The 17,401-nt window shown below is 45.7% G+C and overlaps 1 protein-coding gene and 1 long non-coding RNA gene across 4 annotated transcripts in view; one reads left to right on the forward strand and one right to left on the reverse strand.

The window, feature by feature from the left end:
• The window catches only part of LOC122885298, a 33,320-nt gene extending 28,455 nt beyond the window's left edge, over positions 1–4,865 (forward strand). The window contains exons 2-3 of the long non-coding RNA XR_006380083.1: positions 4,340–4,501; positions 4,732–4,865. This is a non-coding gene — a long non-coding RNA (uncharacterized LOC122885298). The remainder of the gene's footprint in view (positions 1–4,339; positions 4,502–4,731) is intronic.
• ttn.2 (titin, tandem duplicate 2) overlaps positions 1–17,401 on the reverse strand; it is a 246,500-nt gene that overhangs the window by 49,544 nt on the left and 179,555 nt on the right. For all 3 annotated transcript variants that reach the window (XM_044216152.1, XM_044216154.1, XM_044216153.1), the window contains 25 exons: positions 17,036–17,335; positions 16,334–16,627; positions 13,959–15,963; positions 13,129–13,816; positions 12,710–12,974; positions 12,213–12,539; positions 11,798–12,082; positions 11,382–11,681; positions 10,959–11,261; positions 10,569–10,844; positions 10,111–10,410; positions 9,717–10,019; positions 8,470–8,769; positions 8,095–8,382; positions 7,689–7,991; positions 7,034–7,336; positions 6,627–6,932; positions 5,667–5,954; positions 4,762–5,052; positions 3,149–3,436; positions 2,438–3,025; positions 1,651–1,755; positions 1,358–1,555; positions 914–1,210; positions 155–742 (listed from right to left, as the gene is read on the reverse strand). In XM_044216152.1, the coding sequence (XP_044072087.1) occupies positions 155–742; positions 914–1,210; positions 1,358–1,555; positions 1,651–1,755; positions 2,438–3,025; positions 3,149–3,436; positions 4,762–5,052; positions 5,667–5,954; positions 6,627–6,932; positions 7,034–7,336; positions 7,689–7,991; positions 8,095–8,382; positions 8,470–8,769; positions 9,717–10,019; positions 10,111–10,410; positions 10,569–10,844; positions 10,959–11,261; positions 11,382–11,681; positions 11,798–12,082; positions 12,213–12,539; positions 12,710–12,974; positions 13,129–13,816; positions 13,959–15,963; positions 16,334–16,627; positions 17,036–17,335 (9,789 nt within the window). The remainder of the gene's footprint in view (positions 1–154; positions 743–913; positions 1,211–1,357; positions 1,556–1,650; positions 1,756–2,437; positions 3,026–3,148; positions 3,437–4,761; positions 5,053–5,666; positions 5,955–6,626; positions 6,933–7,033; positions 7,337–7,688; positions 7,992–8,094; positions 8,383–8,469; positions 8,770–9,716; positions 10,020–10,110; positions 10,411–10,568; positions 10,845–10,958; positions 11,262–11,381; positions 11,682–11,797; positions 12,083–12,212; positions 12,540–12,709; positions 12,975–13,128; positions 13,817–13,958; positions 15,964–16,333; positions 16,628–17,035; positions 17,336–17,401) is intronic.

Genomic DNA, 17,401 nt, shown 5'->3' on the forward strand with positions numbered 1-17,401 from the left:
GAAACAAAATATGAATGATTGAAGTTTAGATTCTCAGTAAATCTAAAACTTTTTATAATCCTATGGTTATCTGGAAATTAGCATTTTTATTATTTGAATTTTATTTTTAAAATAATATACAAATTATAATTATATATAAACCATATAAACTTACGGTAACTGTCAACCATTTTGACTGGACCCGACTGGCTTGAGTCTCCAGTGCCATACTGGTTCACAGCAGACACTCTAAAAATGTACTCGTTGCCCTTAATCAGTTTGCTGGCTACATATCTGCAATCGATGATGTTTTCAGCTAGCTTGGTCCACTGCAGGCGGCTGGTCTCTCTCTTCTCGAGGATGTAGGACTTGATAGAGCAACCTCCATCCTCCTCTGGTGGAAGCCAGGTCAGAGTACACTTCTCAGCTGAAATGTTACCGGATTCGATGGGGCCTGGAGGTCCAGGCACGTCCAGGACCTTCACCTTCACGTGTTCTTCTTTAATGCCGAAGGGGTTGCTGGCAGTGATGATGTACTCTCCTGTGTTCTTCCGGCTTGCATACTTGATAGCCAGAGTGGAGGAGGTGGGGGTGCTGGTGATGTTGATGATGTCAGAGTTCTTAAACTCACGGCCTCCCTTCGACCAGACAGCAGTGGGTGGAGGTTTGCCCACAATTTTGGAGGCTGAGATCACGATGGTGTCTCCTGCCCTGACTGATACACCGTCTTTCATGTCTGGGTCAATTGTGATGGTCGGGGGCTCTGCAGAGAGGTCAGAAGAAAGTTGCCTTGTAATTGTCTACAGACCTCAAAATTCAAATTTATGACATATGACTTGATATTTGTAAAACTAAAATAAATATTTCAAGGACCCACATTCACCCAGATGTTTTAACTGCCAAACTACCCAAATAAGTTTACTAATCAGCTTACCGTATTCATCCTTGCAGGTCAGAAGCTCAGTTGGCTCTGAGGGAACACTGATTGCCCCAGCAGCATTCTTGGCCCTGATCCTAAACTGATACTGAGATCCCTCTGTCAGGTCTGTGACGGTGAAGGCACAGCCCTGGATATTAACATGATTGGCCTTCATCCAGGCCTTGCCGCCAGCCTCCAGCTTCTCCACCATGTAGCCAGTCAGCTTGTGGCCGCCATCATACTTGGGAGCGGTCCACATCAGAGTAACTGTGCTCCTGGTGACATTAATCACTTCAGGCTTGCCAGGAGGATCTAACAGAACACAAAGTAAATGCGTTTTTAAAAAGCATTTTCCATTTTTCCATTCAAGTATTTAGTAGTGTAATAAAAACTGAGAGTGGCCAAAGAAGAATTTGTGTCTTCAAATTAGGAAAAAAAATTCAAAAGCAGTGAACTCACCGATAGGATCCAAGGCGACCACAGCCTCAGTGGCCTTGCTTGCCTTTCCTAGGCCGGCCACGTTCATAGCCATCACTCTGAACTCGTACTCTAGTCCCTCTATCAGGCCAGTGACTCTGCACTCCTTCACTCTCAGAGGATTCTTGCTGGCCCGTTTCCACATCTGACTGTTCCTCTCCTTAAACTCCACATGATATCCTAGAGAGAAACAAAGTCAGTTGATAATGATGATTGTTGTTGTTTGCTATTTGCTTATGCTTATCTACAAACTGATATACATCACAGTCTGTTACCAGTAATTGGGGAGCCACCAGTGTCCTTTGGATCAGCCCAAGTCAAAATGGCTGACTCGTGGCGGATGCTCACTATTTCTGGAGGAGCAGGTGCCTCGGGTACATCTAGAGGAAGCAGAGTAGGAGAGAGGATTAGTTACATTCTTTCTTATATAACAGTACTCATTTTTATAATTTGCATTAAAACTTTATCCCTCCACACAAAAACTTTTTTTCTAAGAAGTTAATCTAACATATTTGAATATGTTTCTATAAAACAATCTCCTCTCTATAGTCCAGGTTGGGTCACTATTTAAGAAAGACTGATAAAAGCTTAATAATACTGAATAAAGCTAATGCAGATCCATTATGTTTTTGAATTGATGTTGTGTCATCTTCACAAGGCAGCAGTTTATTATTTTAAAATGAATTCTATTCTGCAAAAAAAGTGAAAGTCAACATCTTGAAACAAGACAGAACAGAAAAGATCACTACACTAGAATCAAGAAAATGACACTTAATGTTGTTGTTTTTTTGAAAGTGGGTGAAACAAATTTAACCCAACCAACAGATTTTTGTGGCTTGATTTAAGAAACATTTAAGACTCAAGAGTTGACTAGATGACAATGACATTAGAGATTTTTTATACAGTAAATATTATCAAAGCTTCTGCGAAAGGGGATTGACCACTTTAGAGGTCACACTAACACACTAACTAGCAACAGACAGACTATAAAAGATATGTGATTGCCTCAGGCCAAAATGTAATTAACCAGCTAGGAGCATTAGTTAAGAGTGTGCTACTCACTGAATGGATGCAGGGCGATGACTGGGTTAGACCTCAGATACTCTCCAACCCCATACTTGTTTTCAGCAAACACTCTGAAGATGTACTCTATTCCATCATGGAGCCTGATCACCCTCATGGTGGTCTTCTGGATGGCTGAAGCCACTGTGACCCACTTGTTGTCCGTTGTCCTCCTCTTCTCCACAATGTAGTTGGACACCTCCGCACCGCCATCATCTTTGGGCGGTCCCCACTCCAGGGTGATGCCGTCAGCGGTGATCTCGTCAAACTTAATGGGTCCTGTGCAGATGCCAGGCTTGCCAACCACCTTCAGCTGGAACTTGCAGTCCTTGGAGCCAGCGCTGTTCCTGACGTTGATGGTGTAGGTGTCAGCATCTCCTCTCTGGCAGTCTCTGATCAGCAGAGTGGTGATGCCCTGAGAGGCTTCCACGCACATTCGGCCGGTATCTCCAAGCATCATGTCGCCTCTCTTCCAGGTAGCGGTGGGGTAGGGCACTCCGGTGATGGGGATGTTGATACGCGTGGTGCTGCCCTCCTTCACCACGTAGCAACTGTCCTGCAGACCACTTAAGTTGCAGTCAGGCAGCACTGAAATCAAAAGGAATTTGCTTATCAGAAAATAGTTGGAAACAATAATTTTATGATCTAGCAAAATAACCAACTATAACTAACAATATCTGGCATGATGGCTGAGTCAGGCTGATTTCTTACCAAACTGGTCCTTGGCAACGACAGTGAGCTCAGTGGGTGGTCCCTCTCCGGACTCATTGAGCGCCTTGACTCTGAACAAGTACGCCTTGCCCTCAGTCAGCTCGCCGATGGTGTGTGAGGTGTTCTTGCCCTTCAAGATCTGCTTCCACTTCTCCTCGCCTTCGCTCTGCTCCAGGATATAAGCGGAAACGTGGCTTCCGCCGTCACTGATGGGCTTCTTCCAGCCCAGGATGATTGAGTCCTTGGTGGTCTTGTGGGCTTTGAAGTCCGTCACTGGACCAGGTTGCTCTGAAGGGGGAGGACAGATGAGTTAAGATTGAGCATGTGGTTTGTGTTGAACAAGATGTGTTTAATGTAGACGGTGCTGTAAGGACTCGAGACATCTTGGTCTTAGCCACTGATGCCACAGAATTTTATTCCTGGCAGCATCTAAAGGACATTTATGTTGGGAATTAAAATCTATACAATATAAATAAAATATAATAAAATAACAGTTAACTGTTCATATTCCTAAAAACCTGGTTACAGGCTTGGTTGAAGTTGAGTCCTCTGATACTTGTTACGGAACATAATTTTTCATTTTGCTGAAGGTTTAAAATTGGCGATTACCTTTTTATGAGATTTTGCTGAATGTTGAATGTGAAAGCAACTTTACTAATCTGATCTAGTCGAGGTGTAACTAATCTAAAATAATCATGTAAACGATTTAACCATGTAAACGATTTAACCTTATTACTTCCTGGCTGCATGATGCCCTCCGTCTTGGCGTAAATGCATGTGGACAGACGTTTCTCCACTTCCAAAAAATGGCGGTGGAGAGTTTGTTTTTGACACAAACTCTTAAAGAATTGAACATTATTGGACACCTAGACAGTATGAAAATAAGAAATAACGACCTATTGCCAAAGAGATATTGCTGAATGGGTTGGTGCTGAAAGGTAGCCACTGAGGAAGTCGACTGCAAGATGTATTCATCACTTTTGCGCATGTCATACAGCTGTTCTGAGTAAATGCGTCGGCGCATGTAAACACCAAACCATATTAGATCACATCCCATGTAAACAGTTGACCCGAAATATTCAATCGGAATGAAAAAAAATGTGCATGTAACCGCAGCTAATGACTGGTGTGATGACCCCTGTGTCACCTTGTGTTTACTGTGTTATTCCCCTGTCTCTGCTCACTCTGCAGGTGGATCGTTAATGTAACCTGCAACACCTGAAGGCCTCGGTGTGTTCCCAGGTTATTTAAGCCTGGCTGCAGTGCAGCTCTTTCACTCTGTCTGCCTTGCTGCTGTTGCAGCAACTTTTTCTCCCGTCCTGTCTCCCTACAGGCATCCGTTTATTTGGTTTAGTATGCTGTCTAATCTTTATTCTTTCTTTATGCTTTGTTTTGCAGCTTACAACACCTACACACACATGCTTCACTCACGCACCCTTACACCACTGACTATACTGACATCCACACCCCACATCTTAATAATCCTTAATTGCCACTTTAATTGACTTAATTTGGTTTAGTTTAGTTGGATAAAATATCTTTTTGTTGAAACTTTATCATGGTGTGTCTCCTGTTTGTTGTAGCCTGAGAGCCAGGTCATAACACTTAACTACCTGAGGCTCGGACGCTGCCGGCCGTCTCACAGCCCTCTCCAATGCCGTAGGCATTTTCAGCCAGCACTCTGAAGCAGTAGGCCTGTCCCGCCTCCAGGTTGGTGATCCTGAAGGAGATTTTGGGACAGTCTGTTGACACGCAGGTCCAGGCCTTCCTCTCAGCCAAACGTTTCTCTACGATGTAGCTCTTGACTGGGCTGCCACCGTCGATCAGCGGGGCGTCCCAGGTGATGCAGGCATGGCTTTTGGAGGTCTCCTTCACAATCAAGTTCACAGGAGGTCCAGGAGAATCTGAGGGGGAGGAGAAGCAGTATCTCTGGATCAGAGCTTTTGTTAACTGAACTGTGTCAGGTTGTAGATGCACATAATAGGAGTAAAAATATCTGTTGTTGTTCTGGGGAGGAAATACAATATTTTGTATCTGTTTGTTTCTTGTGGGTGAAAAAGTTTAAGATTACCAGGTTCAGCAGAATTTTATTATATATATTTTTTTAACCTTACTGGTACACTGTATAATTTTTACACAATTTCCTATCTTGTGTGCTATATTGCTAAATAATAACATTTTAATACTACTACTTGCATAATAATCCCTAATACTGCCTTTCACTGTTCCAGCAAGCACATTTTTGGTGGACTACATCTGGTTAAAAAGTAAATTTTTATATACACATACATTTAACCAGTGTTTCAACAACTGTATTTCAATGTGTTGCAGGTTCATAAAAGGATCTAAACTGCACTGAACTATATTTATTCATTCAAAAAAACATTTACTTCAACCAAATTTTGCTTGATTTTTAACCTAGATTTCTTTTCACCTGAAACATACCAAACCGATGCTCACGGGGGTGTGTGTGTACTCCAATTTCTATTTCGTCATGTTTCTTATGACAGACACTTACCGAGGACTTTGACCACGATGGTGTAGCTCTTGGAGCCACTGCTGTTCTCCAGCGACAGGACATATTTGCCAGCGTCGTATCTGTTAATGTTCTCGATCATCAGTAGGGTGTCCCACTCTGACGTCTGGATCAGCAGGCCCTGCCTCTCCCTCAGGTTGGCATCCACCTTCGTCCACGTCACCTTCGGTGCCGGCCGTCCTCTCAGTGGGACGTAGAGCCTCATGGTGACGCCAGCTCGAAGAACCAAAGCCTTTCTTAAGTCGGCGTCCAGCTCCGCTTCAGGAGCGACTGGAAGACAGACAGACAGACGATGGCTCATTAATAATAACTTTACTGTTATATCATCTGCTAGTTACTAAATTTTTTATTCAATCTGACTTTGTCTTGTTAGCTGATTTCTGTGCCTCCTTTTAGCAGGGGGAACCTATTTTCTACAACCAATTCAGTGTTATTTTCAGTTAATAGCAAGCCTGCGTTAGCTAGCCCATAGTTAACATAAGTTAATCAAGAATGTCAAATAATTTAAATGGCTGAAATGAGGGATGATACACTTGATGATGGACTTTTACCAAAAAACAAAAGGGAGAGTCTGTGTTTAATTAGATTAAGAAAATGCTTACTGAAGAAGCTTAATCTATTGTAATGTCTCAATGTGAGAAGAAATGTGGTTTGAGGCAATAGCAGGTTTGTAACAGTAGCTAACATGACACTTATACTAGCTATCGAATTAGCCATGCTGAATTGCCTGTGTCTGCTAATTTTATTACATGAAAAACGTTTTAAAATTAAAATGCCCTTGTTTGAAAGGATGATCACCGGCAAAAATTGGACCAGTAGCTAATCCAAAAATATATCCGTACTGAACATGATTCATTAAGTGATAAGTGAAAATACTTGATTCAGATGATCTAATGCTCAGGGGTTATTTATCAAAATAAAGTGATAAACAGTTGAACGTACTTAGAATGTCCTTGGCCATGTGGTTTCCAGGGACCTCACTGGGCTCACTGAAGCCGATCTTGTTGACAGCGATGACTCTGAACTGGTACTCAGTGTCGTCCATCAGGCCTTTCACAAGGAATTTGGTGGCCTGGAGCTTTTTTGGGACGTTGCACTTGGTCCAGTTCTCACTGTCGGCTCGCTTACACTCCACCAGGTAGCCGATGATCTCACAGCCACCGTCGTATGCCGGTTTGGTCCAGCTAAGGCTGATGGAGCTCTTGGTAGAGTCCACCACCTTGGGGAAGGCAGGTGGGCCGGGGGGGTCTGGAGAATTAAAGTAACATCTTTGATATTCTCACATTTTATAAACAAAATATCCACTAATAAGTTGAATGAAGCATTCTTTCTTTATACCAGATACTTACAGACGGGGTCGACAGCCAGTGCAGCATTGGATGCGTCGCTGGGTTTGCCCAGACCAGCCTTGTTCATGGCGATGACTCTGAACTCGTACTCAGAGCCCTCGGTCAGCTGAATGGCCTTGATGGTCCTATCGATGACCGGCCGGCGGTTGACCTTAGCCCAGGTCAACTCAGTGGCCTCACGTTTCTCCACCATGTAGCCCAGGATGGTAGCCTTGCCGTCATTGGCTGGAGCCTTCCAGCTCACTGTCATGGAGTCCTTAGTAATGTTGGTGATGACGGGCGGCTCGCATGGACCAGGAACATCTGAAGGAAGATAAGATCATGATAATCTCCCATCAGAGTTTATCTTATCTCATCAACAGGCATCATTTGCTGTCTCATTAATCAAATATTGATCAACATAGTGAGTTAGGAGGGACTGAACTCAGAAAACACACAAAACACAAAATTTTAAATGTTTACACTAGAATATTGGATGGTAAATGAAGAAAAGAGTATGTTTCATATCAAATCATGCTTGAAACATGTATTTGCAGATACATGTTAAGAAAGGTATTTTTTACTGTATTTAGTACTTTTCAAATAGACCTCAGTGCAGTAAAAATTTTCTTACAGTCCATATCTAGTGGTCACAGCTATAGAGGTCTAAACATACCGTATGGGTTCTTGACCATGACGGGGTCAGTCATGATAGGGTCTCCCACACCATACTGGTTCTCAGCACTGACTCTGAACTGGTACTCATGTCCTTCAATGAGTTTCTCCACTGAGCAGTCGGTGATGTGTCCATGGATGTTGGCGGTGACCAGCGCCCAGTTGGCCCTGCTGGTCTCACGCTTCTCGATGATGTAGTTGGTGATCTCTGAGCCGCCGTCTGCAAGTGGGGGCTCCCATCGCAGTTTAACATGGTCGGCAAACACCTTAGAAATTTTCACTGAAGCCGGACGGCCTGGTTTGTCTGCAGGGAAAACAGTGGGAGGTTAGCTTCTTTGTTTATCTGTACACATAAAATGCTTGCTTAGACAAAATACTACAATAAATGAATCTTAAATCTAACTTACCGAGCACCTTGACCTTGATGGTTGCATACTTGCTGCCATTGATATTCTCTGCAGTGATGGTGTAGTCTCCAGACTCCTTCCTGGTGACGGAGAAGAGCTCCAGCAGGTGCACATGTTTCTTCTGTGCCATCTTCATTCCCTCTGCGATGACCAGAGGCACTCCATCTCTCTTCCAGCTCACCTTGGGCAGTGGCTTGCCGAACACCTCAGCATCCAGGAAGACATTCTCTCCGGCTTTCACCACGATCAGGTTCTTCATGTTGACGCCCAGCTCCACACGAGGAGGAACTTCACAAGAGGAGAGAGAATAATCATCATGATTTGTCAATAATTTAATTTGTCAGTCATAGTATTCCTTGCTGTGTTGAGGTGTACCATTCTCTGCAATGACAGGGATGGGGTCAGACAGCTCAGACGGCTGGCTGATGTTGATGGCGGTCTTGGCGATGACTCTAAACTGGTACTGTTGGCCCTCCTGCAAGCCAGTCACCACATAGCTCTCCGTCTGGATGTTCATGCAGTTGGCATTACAGCGTGTCCACTTCTCCTCCGGAAGCTTTGTGTACTCCATGTAGTAGCCAATCAGCTTGCTGCCGCCATCGTGCTTGGGACGGTTCCAGACCAATGAGACAGAGTTCTTTGTCACATCCATGGCCTCAGGTTTACCTGGTGGGTCTTAATGGAAAGAAACAAAGGGTTGTAGACTCCATTATGCTGTCTGAACAAGGAAAAAAATTGAAGGTTGAGGTTGAGTGAACAAGAATCTGAACCTTGCTGATGTCACAGCCCTGAAAACTAAATTCCCCATACAGCAATATGACTTCAAGCTTCAACCATTTAAATAAAAGCTACATAAAAAACTAACTACAGTGAAGATTCTTTCTGTCCTTCCATTCAGTTATCTTAAGATTGTGACTTAATAATCTCAAGACAAGAAATGAGGTTCATACTTTGGTTTTCAGCCTCTTATCTTGAAATAAGGATTTAATTGAAAATTTGATAATCTTTTTGTAATTTTGGTTACTCTTTTAAGAGACTCGTTGAGAAAAATGAAAAAGTTCAGAATGCAGCAGAGGACATGGGTAAAGATGATATACATTTTGCTTTCTTGTGACAAAGAAAACATTCATATTAACTTGATCTCACCATAACAATTTTGTTTTGTAGTGATGCTTCCTTGTCCTATTTTTCTTTAACTTAACTTTCTTTAAGACGGTGTAGTCCCTCATTCGTCCAGGAGTGTTCTAACAGTGTTCTAACATCACTTAACAGTGATGAAGTAGATGCAGCCAGAGAACAATAGGCCTGATTACTGATCACTGGGTCATCTTGAAACTATCAGGTCAGTTTCAGGTGAAACTAGCTATTAACAGATACTCAGGCAGATTTCCTCCTGAGGGCAGGGCTTATGTCACTCAGATTAGCTTAAATTTCCAGTTCCCGTCCAATTTTTTCACAATTGAGAATGACTTCCGGATGGGAGCCGAAACATCTTGATTCTGAAAACAGTGTCCAGATGACTACGACTGAAACCTTTTCTACGTTAACTTTCTTTAACAAAACAAATATGTTGAAATCATGAAAAAAATTATGTCATGATCAGGTGAAGGACATTTTCGTACCAACAGCGGTTCTGGCGGTGATGAAGTCGGTCTGTTTGCAAGGTTTGCCCTGTCCAGCCTGGTTGAGTGCCGACACCCTAAAGGTGTACTCCAGGCCCTCGATCAGGCCAGTGCAGGTGTACTGGGTGGCTTTGACCACAGACTCATTGGCCTTCACCCACAGAAGGCTGTTCCTTTCCTTCTTTTCAATGCAATATCCAGTGATGGGGCTGCCTCCATCACTGCTGGGACGCTCCCATGACAGGATGACGAAGTCCTTGAAGACCTTATTGATCTGCAGGTTTCTGGGCTCGCTGGGAGGATCTTTGGGGAAAAACAAAACAGTGAGTACATAGTGTCATAGCTGTAATATGTAGCCAGTAATGGAGCTAAAAATGTTTTGGCTCAGACTCACCAAATGGATATCTGGCGATCATCTTCTCAGAGTATATGGGCTCGGAGATGCCGAACCTGTTCTCGGCACGGACTCGGAAGCCATATTCTTTGCCAGTTGTCAGTTTGGTAACTCTAAAGCTGGTTTTGGTGCAGGATGTGGAGACTGTGACCCAGTCGCCCTGGCTGACGTCACACTTCTCCACAATATAGTTGGTGATGTTGCTGCCGCCATCCTCCTGTGGGGAGTTCCAGAGCAGTGTGCAGGCATCAATGTCCAGTTCGGTGATCTCTAGAGGAGCTTCAGGGGGTCCAGGGATGTCTGCAGAGACACAGAGGATGAGTCATTAATTATGGCAATGACAGATGTTGACACCTAATCAATGTTTGTTATTGTTATTATTCATCAATAACATTTTAAGTAGTATTAGTAATAGTTTAGAACCAGCAGCTTAAACCACGTCTGTTGTTCAAACTGACCCATGACGATGATTCTGAGGATCTGGTTGATCTTAGCGGTGCTGTTTTCGGCCGAAAGGCTGTAGTATCCGCTGTCCTTTCTCGTCACGTTCTTGATGATAAGCGTGCAGGTCGTCAGTGTCTTTACGACTGACAGGCGGTCAGAGGTCAGCACGTCCTCGTTGCCATGTTTCCACTTACAGAAGGGAGCGGGTTTACCTGCCACAATGGCCTCAACCACCATCTTGGATCCAGCTCTGACCGTCACAATGTCTGGCATGATGATCTTAGGAGACACTGGGTGGAAGAAGAAACACTAAAAGTTACTTCACAGATTAATTTGAGGATTTAAACTTTTCCATTTTCAAAGTTTCCATAGTCTGAGGTAGATTTTTAGGCTGGTCTACTCACTGAGCTGCTCCTTGATCTCAAACACTCCCTCTGCCTCTCGGGCCAGGCTGACTCCTACTGAGTTCCTGGCTGCCACTCTGAACTTGTGCTTCTTTCCTTCCTTCAGACCAACCACCACGATGGTCAGGTCTTTGACCACAGAGTAAGGTGTCCACTTGTCCTCGGGCATGCCCTCCTCCTGGTAGTCCACCACATAACCATTGATCTTAGCTCCTCCGTCTCTGAGTGGCTTCAGCCAGCCCAGTGTGGCGCTATTCTTGGTAATCTCCAACACGTCCATCTTCTTTGGAGGGTCTGGTTCACCTGAATGCAACACACAGCAGTTGTTAGGAAGAATAAAAAAAAGGAAAAAACAATAGAGACAGAGGAAAACAAGGGTTTGGCATTCTAAACCTTATTTACACAGTTTGTGGTGACACTCACTGATGGGGTCAACAGCCAGGTAGGACTTGGGCGAGTCCTGAGGAACTCCAATGCCGTACTTGTTGCAGGCCATGACTCTGAAGTAGTACTCGACACCAGGCGTCATGTTGGTCACCTTGAAGCTGGTCTTCTTCAGATCCTCTGTGCACTTGTTCCAGGTCTTCCTATCTACCTCCCGTTTTTCCACAATGTAGTTGAGGATGGGGCTGCCGCCGTCATTCTCTGGAGGCAACCAGGACAGCTGAGCTGTCGTCTTGGTGATGTTGGTTGCTTCCAGGCCGCCGACGGGACCAGGAGTGTCTGCAGAGGATGAATTTAAGAATCACTTTGATCATAAAATTTCCTTACCAGTGAAAAATGTTATTAAAGACAAGTGCTGTAAAATGTAAGTTTGTCATGATTATTCTGTTTCTCACCAAGGACTTTGACACGGACAAACACGGCTTTCTCTCCAGCAGAGTTAGACAGAGTCAGAGAGTATCTCCCAGAATCCTCTCTGGTGCTCTCAGGGATGACCAAGAAGGACATGGTGTCAACCTGGTCCACATGACCTCGGCGGACCACATTGTCCACACCCAGGCGCTTCCAGGTAACCTTGGGGGCGGGTCTTCCTCTGATCACAGCGAAAAGCCTGATTGGACAGCCTGCCCTGACAGCCAGGCCTTTTCTCAGACTGGCATCCAGGTCGATCTCTGGAGCCTCTGTTGCCATAGAAACATATTGATGTTGAGATCGTTTGAGTGTTGTTAACATTTACCATGTTTTGTAATACAATCGATTATAAATGGAAAGGCACAGCGGCTGTTGGCTTTAATAACCGTTCATTCTTACCCAGGATCTCCTTGGGGGAGACGGCCTCCTTCAGGTAGGCGTGGCGTCCCCAGCCAACCTGATTTTGGGCAGATACCTTGAATTCATACTCCTGCTTCTCATCCAGCTGGCCGATGGTGAACTCTGTGAGTACCAATGGGCCATGGGTGTCAATTCTCTTCCAGCCCTCTGTGGGTTTCTCAGGGTCTGCCTCGCTTTTCAGCCTCATGTCCAGGCTGTAGCCGATGATGGGGGCACCACCATCATACACAGGTTTAGACCAGGACAGAGTGATAGTGGTCTTGGTGCTGTCACCCACCTTCAGGCCTGCAGGGGGGCCAGGGGGCTCTGCAGGTAGAGACAGTAAAACACAGTTCAATAAAAAATACTGAAACACCAGAAGACACCTTTCAAGTCCATCACTGACATCTTAAGCTTCCTGTGCTTTACATCTTCTCTTGCCTGGGCACAAAGAAGCACAAAGATAAACTGAAGTGTGAAGACAAATGCAAACTCACCAATGGGATCTTTGGCAGCAACAGGTCTGCAAGGTTTGCTGGGCTCTCCCAGGCCAACCTCATTCTCAGCTTTCACCCTGAACTGGTACTCGTGGTTGGGAATCAGGTTGGTGACTTTCATGCGTCTCTCGGAGATGGGGCTCTTGGTGCACGGCACCCAGCGCACCGCCCTCTTCTCTTTCCTCTCCAGGATGTAGCCGGTGATCGACTTTCCTCCGTCATTCTCAGGAGGAGCCCAGACAACTGTCATCTCATCTTTACTTACCTGCATCACAACAATATTCATAGTGAGTAACAGAGAAACTTGTTTTTACAACTAGGTTGTACACTGATACCAGTATCAAGGCAGATACCAGGTTAAAATATTTTTTACTTGAGCCAATTTTAGAAATCTATAAAACAGGAAGTCTTTAACTTACCTTTGTGACCTCAGGGGCATCAGGGGGTCCAGGTTTGCCGAACTGAGTCTTGACAGTAACAGGCTTGCTCTCCATGGCAGGGCCGGTTCCCATCTTGTTCTCAGCCCTCACTCTGAAGATGTACTCGTTGCCCTCTACCAGACGAATGACATTGCAGTACGGTGTGACCACAGAGGCGGAGTATGTGGACCAGACCATCCTCCTGGTCTCGCATTTCTCCAGGATATAGCTGTCCACCTCGCAACCTCCATCATCCTCTGGAGCATCCCACACCACTCTGCACTTGTCTGCTCCGATGCCGGTTATCCTGAGGTTCCTAACTGGACCAGGGACGTCCAGGACGTTAACATTGGCATATGCCGTAAAAGTGCCGGCCGAGTTGGTGGCAGTGATGATATATTTTCCGGTGTCAGTGCGTCTGGACTTGGTCATAAGGAACTTGGAGTAGTCGGGGCCAGACTCATAGCTGATTCTGGGATTGTCTCCGACGGCCTTGTCTTTCGTCCATTTGACCTCAGGCTGGGGCTTTCCTCTCAGGTTGGCCTCCATCCTGACTGACTCTCCAGCCTTCACTGTCACAGCTCCGGCCAGCTTCAGGTCAATGACAGGCTTCTGGATCTCCTCCCTCACCAGAATATCGGCAAGTTTCACCCAGGCACTCTCACCTCCTTCATTAACGGTCTGCACCCTGGATAACAAATTAAGAGAATTATTAATTTAAAGTAATTTACATTAGACTGGGCAATACTCAAAGAAGACCATTTCTGAACAAGAAAACACCCTCCAGAACAATCAGCATGAACTTTTAAATTAAGAATAAAGTAACCTACCTGAAGGTGTACGTCTGGTTCTCCATGCACTTGTCAGCTAGGAAGAAGGTATGAGTGAGAGTGCCTGTGTTGAGTTTCTCCCACTCCTCAGCATCTTTGGCTTTGCAGTCCAGGTTGTAGGAGAGGTTGGGGCTGCCACCATCATAGTCAGGTTTCCTCCATCTCAGATAGACATAGTTCTTACCAATGTCAGTGGCTCTGAAGTTCTCAGGCTCACCTGGCTTCTCGATCGGGTCAATGGCCAACAAAGGGGTCTTGGTCTCCACAGAGGGTCCTGGTCCCATCTTGTTCTCGGCACAGACACGGAACAGGTACTCATGGCCCTCCATCAGCTTGGTCTTGATTTTGCGATTGGTGCAGTTGGAGGAGATCATAGACCACATGCTAATGCTGGGTTCACGGCACTCCACAATGTAGTTGGTGATCTCGGATCCACCGTTATCCTTAGGGGCCTCCCAGTTGATCATGCATGAGTCCTTGGTGACATAGGTCGTGTGCAGGTTCTGGCAGTGGCTGGGTCTGTCTAGCACATTGACTGTGATGGAGCAAGAGGCCTCGCCGCCCTCATTTGAAACCTTCAGGATGTATCTGCCATGGTCAGCTCTTGTGGCCTCCTTAATCCTCAGGTGGACCACAGGTAAGTTCTGAATGATGGTGACACGTTTGTTGTTCTCCAGAACTGTCTCCTCCTTTGACCAAAGCACTTCTGGGTCAGGACGGGCCTTGATGTAGCCAATGATGTTGATGTTGTGTCCGACGCGCACAGTGACGCGCTCGCGGCAGGTGGCCTCCATCTCAATCTCTGGAGGGATGAGGATATCCTGAGCAGTGATGGACTCTGGGATTTCTCTGGATTCTCCATCTCCAATCATGTTTGAGGCGTAGACTCTGAATCTGTAGGTCACGCCCTCCTCCAGACCCTTCACCGTGTAGACACACTGCTTGATGAAGCTGTCCAGGTTCACTTTTTTCCATTCGTCAGCATCGGCCTTCTTCATTTCCACGGTGTAGCCCAGGATGGGGCTGCCTCCGTCTTTGTTGGGTTTGGTCCACATCAGGTCAGCAGTGGTCTTGCTGTAATCTTTAACTTTGGGGTTGACAGGGGGGCTGGGGACAGTGATAGGCCTGCACGGTTTGCAGAGGTCAGAGATGGGAGAGGGGCCACTGTAGCCAGCAATATTCTCAGCAAACACTCTGAACTCGTACTCATTGCCCTCAAACAGACCCAGGACTTTGTACCTCAGGTCCTTGCAGGGTGTCTTGTTGACACGGATCCATTTTCCTCCCTTGTGTCTCCGCTCAATGATGTAGCCGGCGATCTGGCTGCCACCATCAGACAGGGGCATGGTCCAGCCGAGTGTAACAGCATCCTCTGAGATATCGGAGGGATGTGGCTTACCAGGTGGGCTGGGTGGCATGAAGGAGTGCTCAGCAACAGTGGGTTTGCTCTCCAGAGGAGCACCAATGCCCATCTTGTTCTCAGCACGAATGCGTACCACATATTCCACTCCCTTCTGCAGGCGAGTGATACTGAGCTGGGTGTCGAGGCTGCCAGAGCTCACACCTCCCCAGGTCTCCTTGTTGGACTCTCTCTTCTCCACAATGTAGTTGGTGACAGGGCTACCGCCATCGTCCTTGGGAGGACGCCATTCAATCGTCATGGAGTCCGGAGTGACATCCAGGATGTTGACAGGTCCAATGGGAGCAGCGGGAACATCCAGGACAGTGACGTTCAAGGCCACTGTCTTGGTTCCAGCTGGGTTGGACACGGTGAGCAGGTAGGTGCCAGAGTGGTTCCTGGTGCAGTCATTAATGCTGAGCACAGTAGAGAAGTTGTCCGTGTCGATCTTGACATTACCCTCGCTGGTGATCTCCTCTCCTTCGATGGACCACTTGGCAGTGGGAACAGGGATTCCTCTCATGATAGCTGGCAGCCTGATGGTGGAGCCGGCCTTTACGATGATGCCTTCAGTGAACTTAACATCCACCTCGACAATTGGAGGCACTGTAGACATGCAGACAGAGGAGGTTACCCCATGCTACTAAACTCATGTTCGAAAACACTGAAATAACCAATGTTAACTGACAAGGTTTATCAAATAGAGGTGCACCGATGAGATTTCTTTGGTTTGAGCACCAACATTAAGAGGATCAGCTGATGCCAAATACCAATTAAAGGAACATTAGTTTGCTGATGTGGACTATAACAAGAGCTACGTCTACACCAATAGTAATGCTACAAAAAGTATTGGTGAATGTCAACTGAGAATAAAAACTGAAAAATTCTCCATGTATAAATGAATTATATATGATCCAGCATATAATCCCTCCAATAGAGGTGATGTAGAGTGTTGGGGTTTTGTCCTGTATCTCACCCAGTTTCTCCTGGCAGAGGATAGGCACGGTGGTGTCGGGTCTGCTAAGGCCAATGGCGTTCTCAGCCCTCACTCTGAAGCGGTAGGTCTTTCCTTCCTCCAGGCCAGTCACATGACTCTCAGGGATGCTGACAGTCTTCCACTCATCCCACTCCTTTTCTCCCTCTTCCTGATACTCCACTAGGAAGCCTGTGATCTCACTTCCCCCATTGCGGTCGGGCCAGTTCCAGACCAACCACACCTCAGTCTTGTCCACGTCGTCATGGTGCAGGTCTTTGGGAGGACCAGGAGGAACTGGAGGTACAGAAGGAAAGACATTTAGGTTGGTGAGGCTGGTGAGTTTGAGCATTCACAACATAGACTCCACCTTTCTTAGTCGCTAAGGAGATTGATAGGTTAGTTTTTTGAGTAACAAATGCTTTGAGAAGGACAGTCCATTGAAAATGTGAGCACAAACATCTCCATTTTTGTGGAAATCTAAAAATACTTTTACATAGTAGCAAGCTGAATTATGTGTACTTTGTACTGTATTTTTGTTCTGTTGTTGCACCCCCTTGAAAATTATATAGTACATGTCAAGAGGTTTATCTTGTGAATAATAATTAGAGTATTTTGTTTGTATTTGTTTTCTTTGGGATTACTCTCAGGACAATATAATACACATTGATCTGCCGATCATGTGTTCACTGTGCTTTTACTCACAGAGTGGGTTCATTGCCTTGATGGCCTTTGGCGTCTCAACATATTCACTGCGACCGTACTGGTTCTCAGCAGCGACTCTGAACACGTAGGATGTGCCCTCCATCAGGTGCTTCAGCATCATGCTGCGTTTCTTGGATGTCGAGCAGACAGGGACCCACTGAGTGGCTGCACTGTCTTTTTTCTCCACCACAAAATTAGTGATACGAGCACCGCCATTGTCCTCTGGGTCCTTCCATGACAGGTAGGCGGAATCACTCCTGATGTCAGAAACCCGGAGGTGCTGGATGGGACCAGGTTTATCTGACCAAAACACAAGGAACGTCACAAAACTGCTTGACTTTTCATTAATGGAGGATACAAAATGGA

This window comes from Siniperca chuatsi, linkage group LG12, assembly GCF_020085105.1.
Source record: "Siniperca chuatsi isolate FFG_IHB_CAS linkage group LG12, ASM2008510v1, whole genome shotgun sequence".
Classification (NCBI taxonomy): domain Eukaryota; kingdom Metazoa; phylum Chordata; class Actinopteri; order Centrarchiformes; family Sinipercidae; genus Siniperca; species Siniperca chuatsi.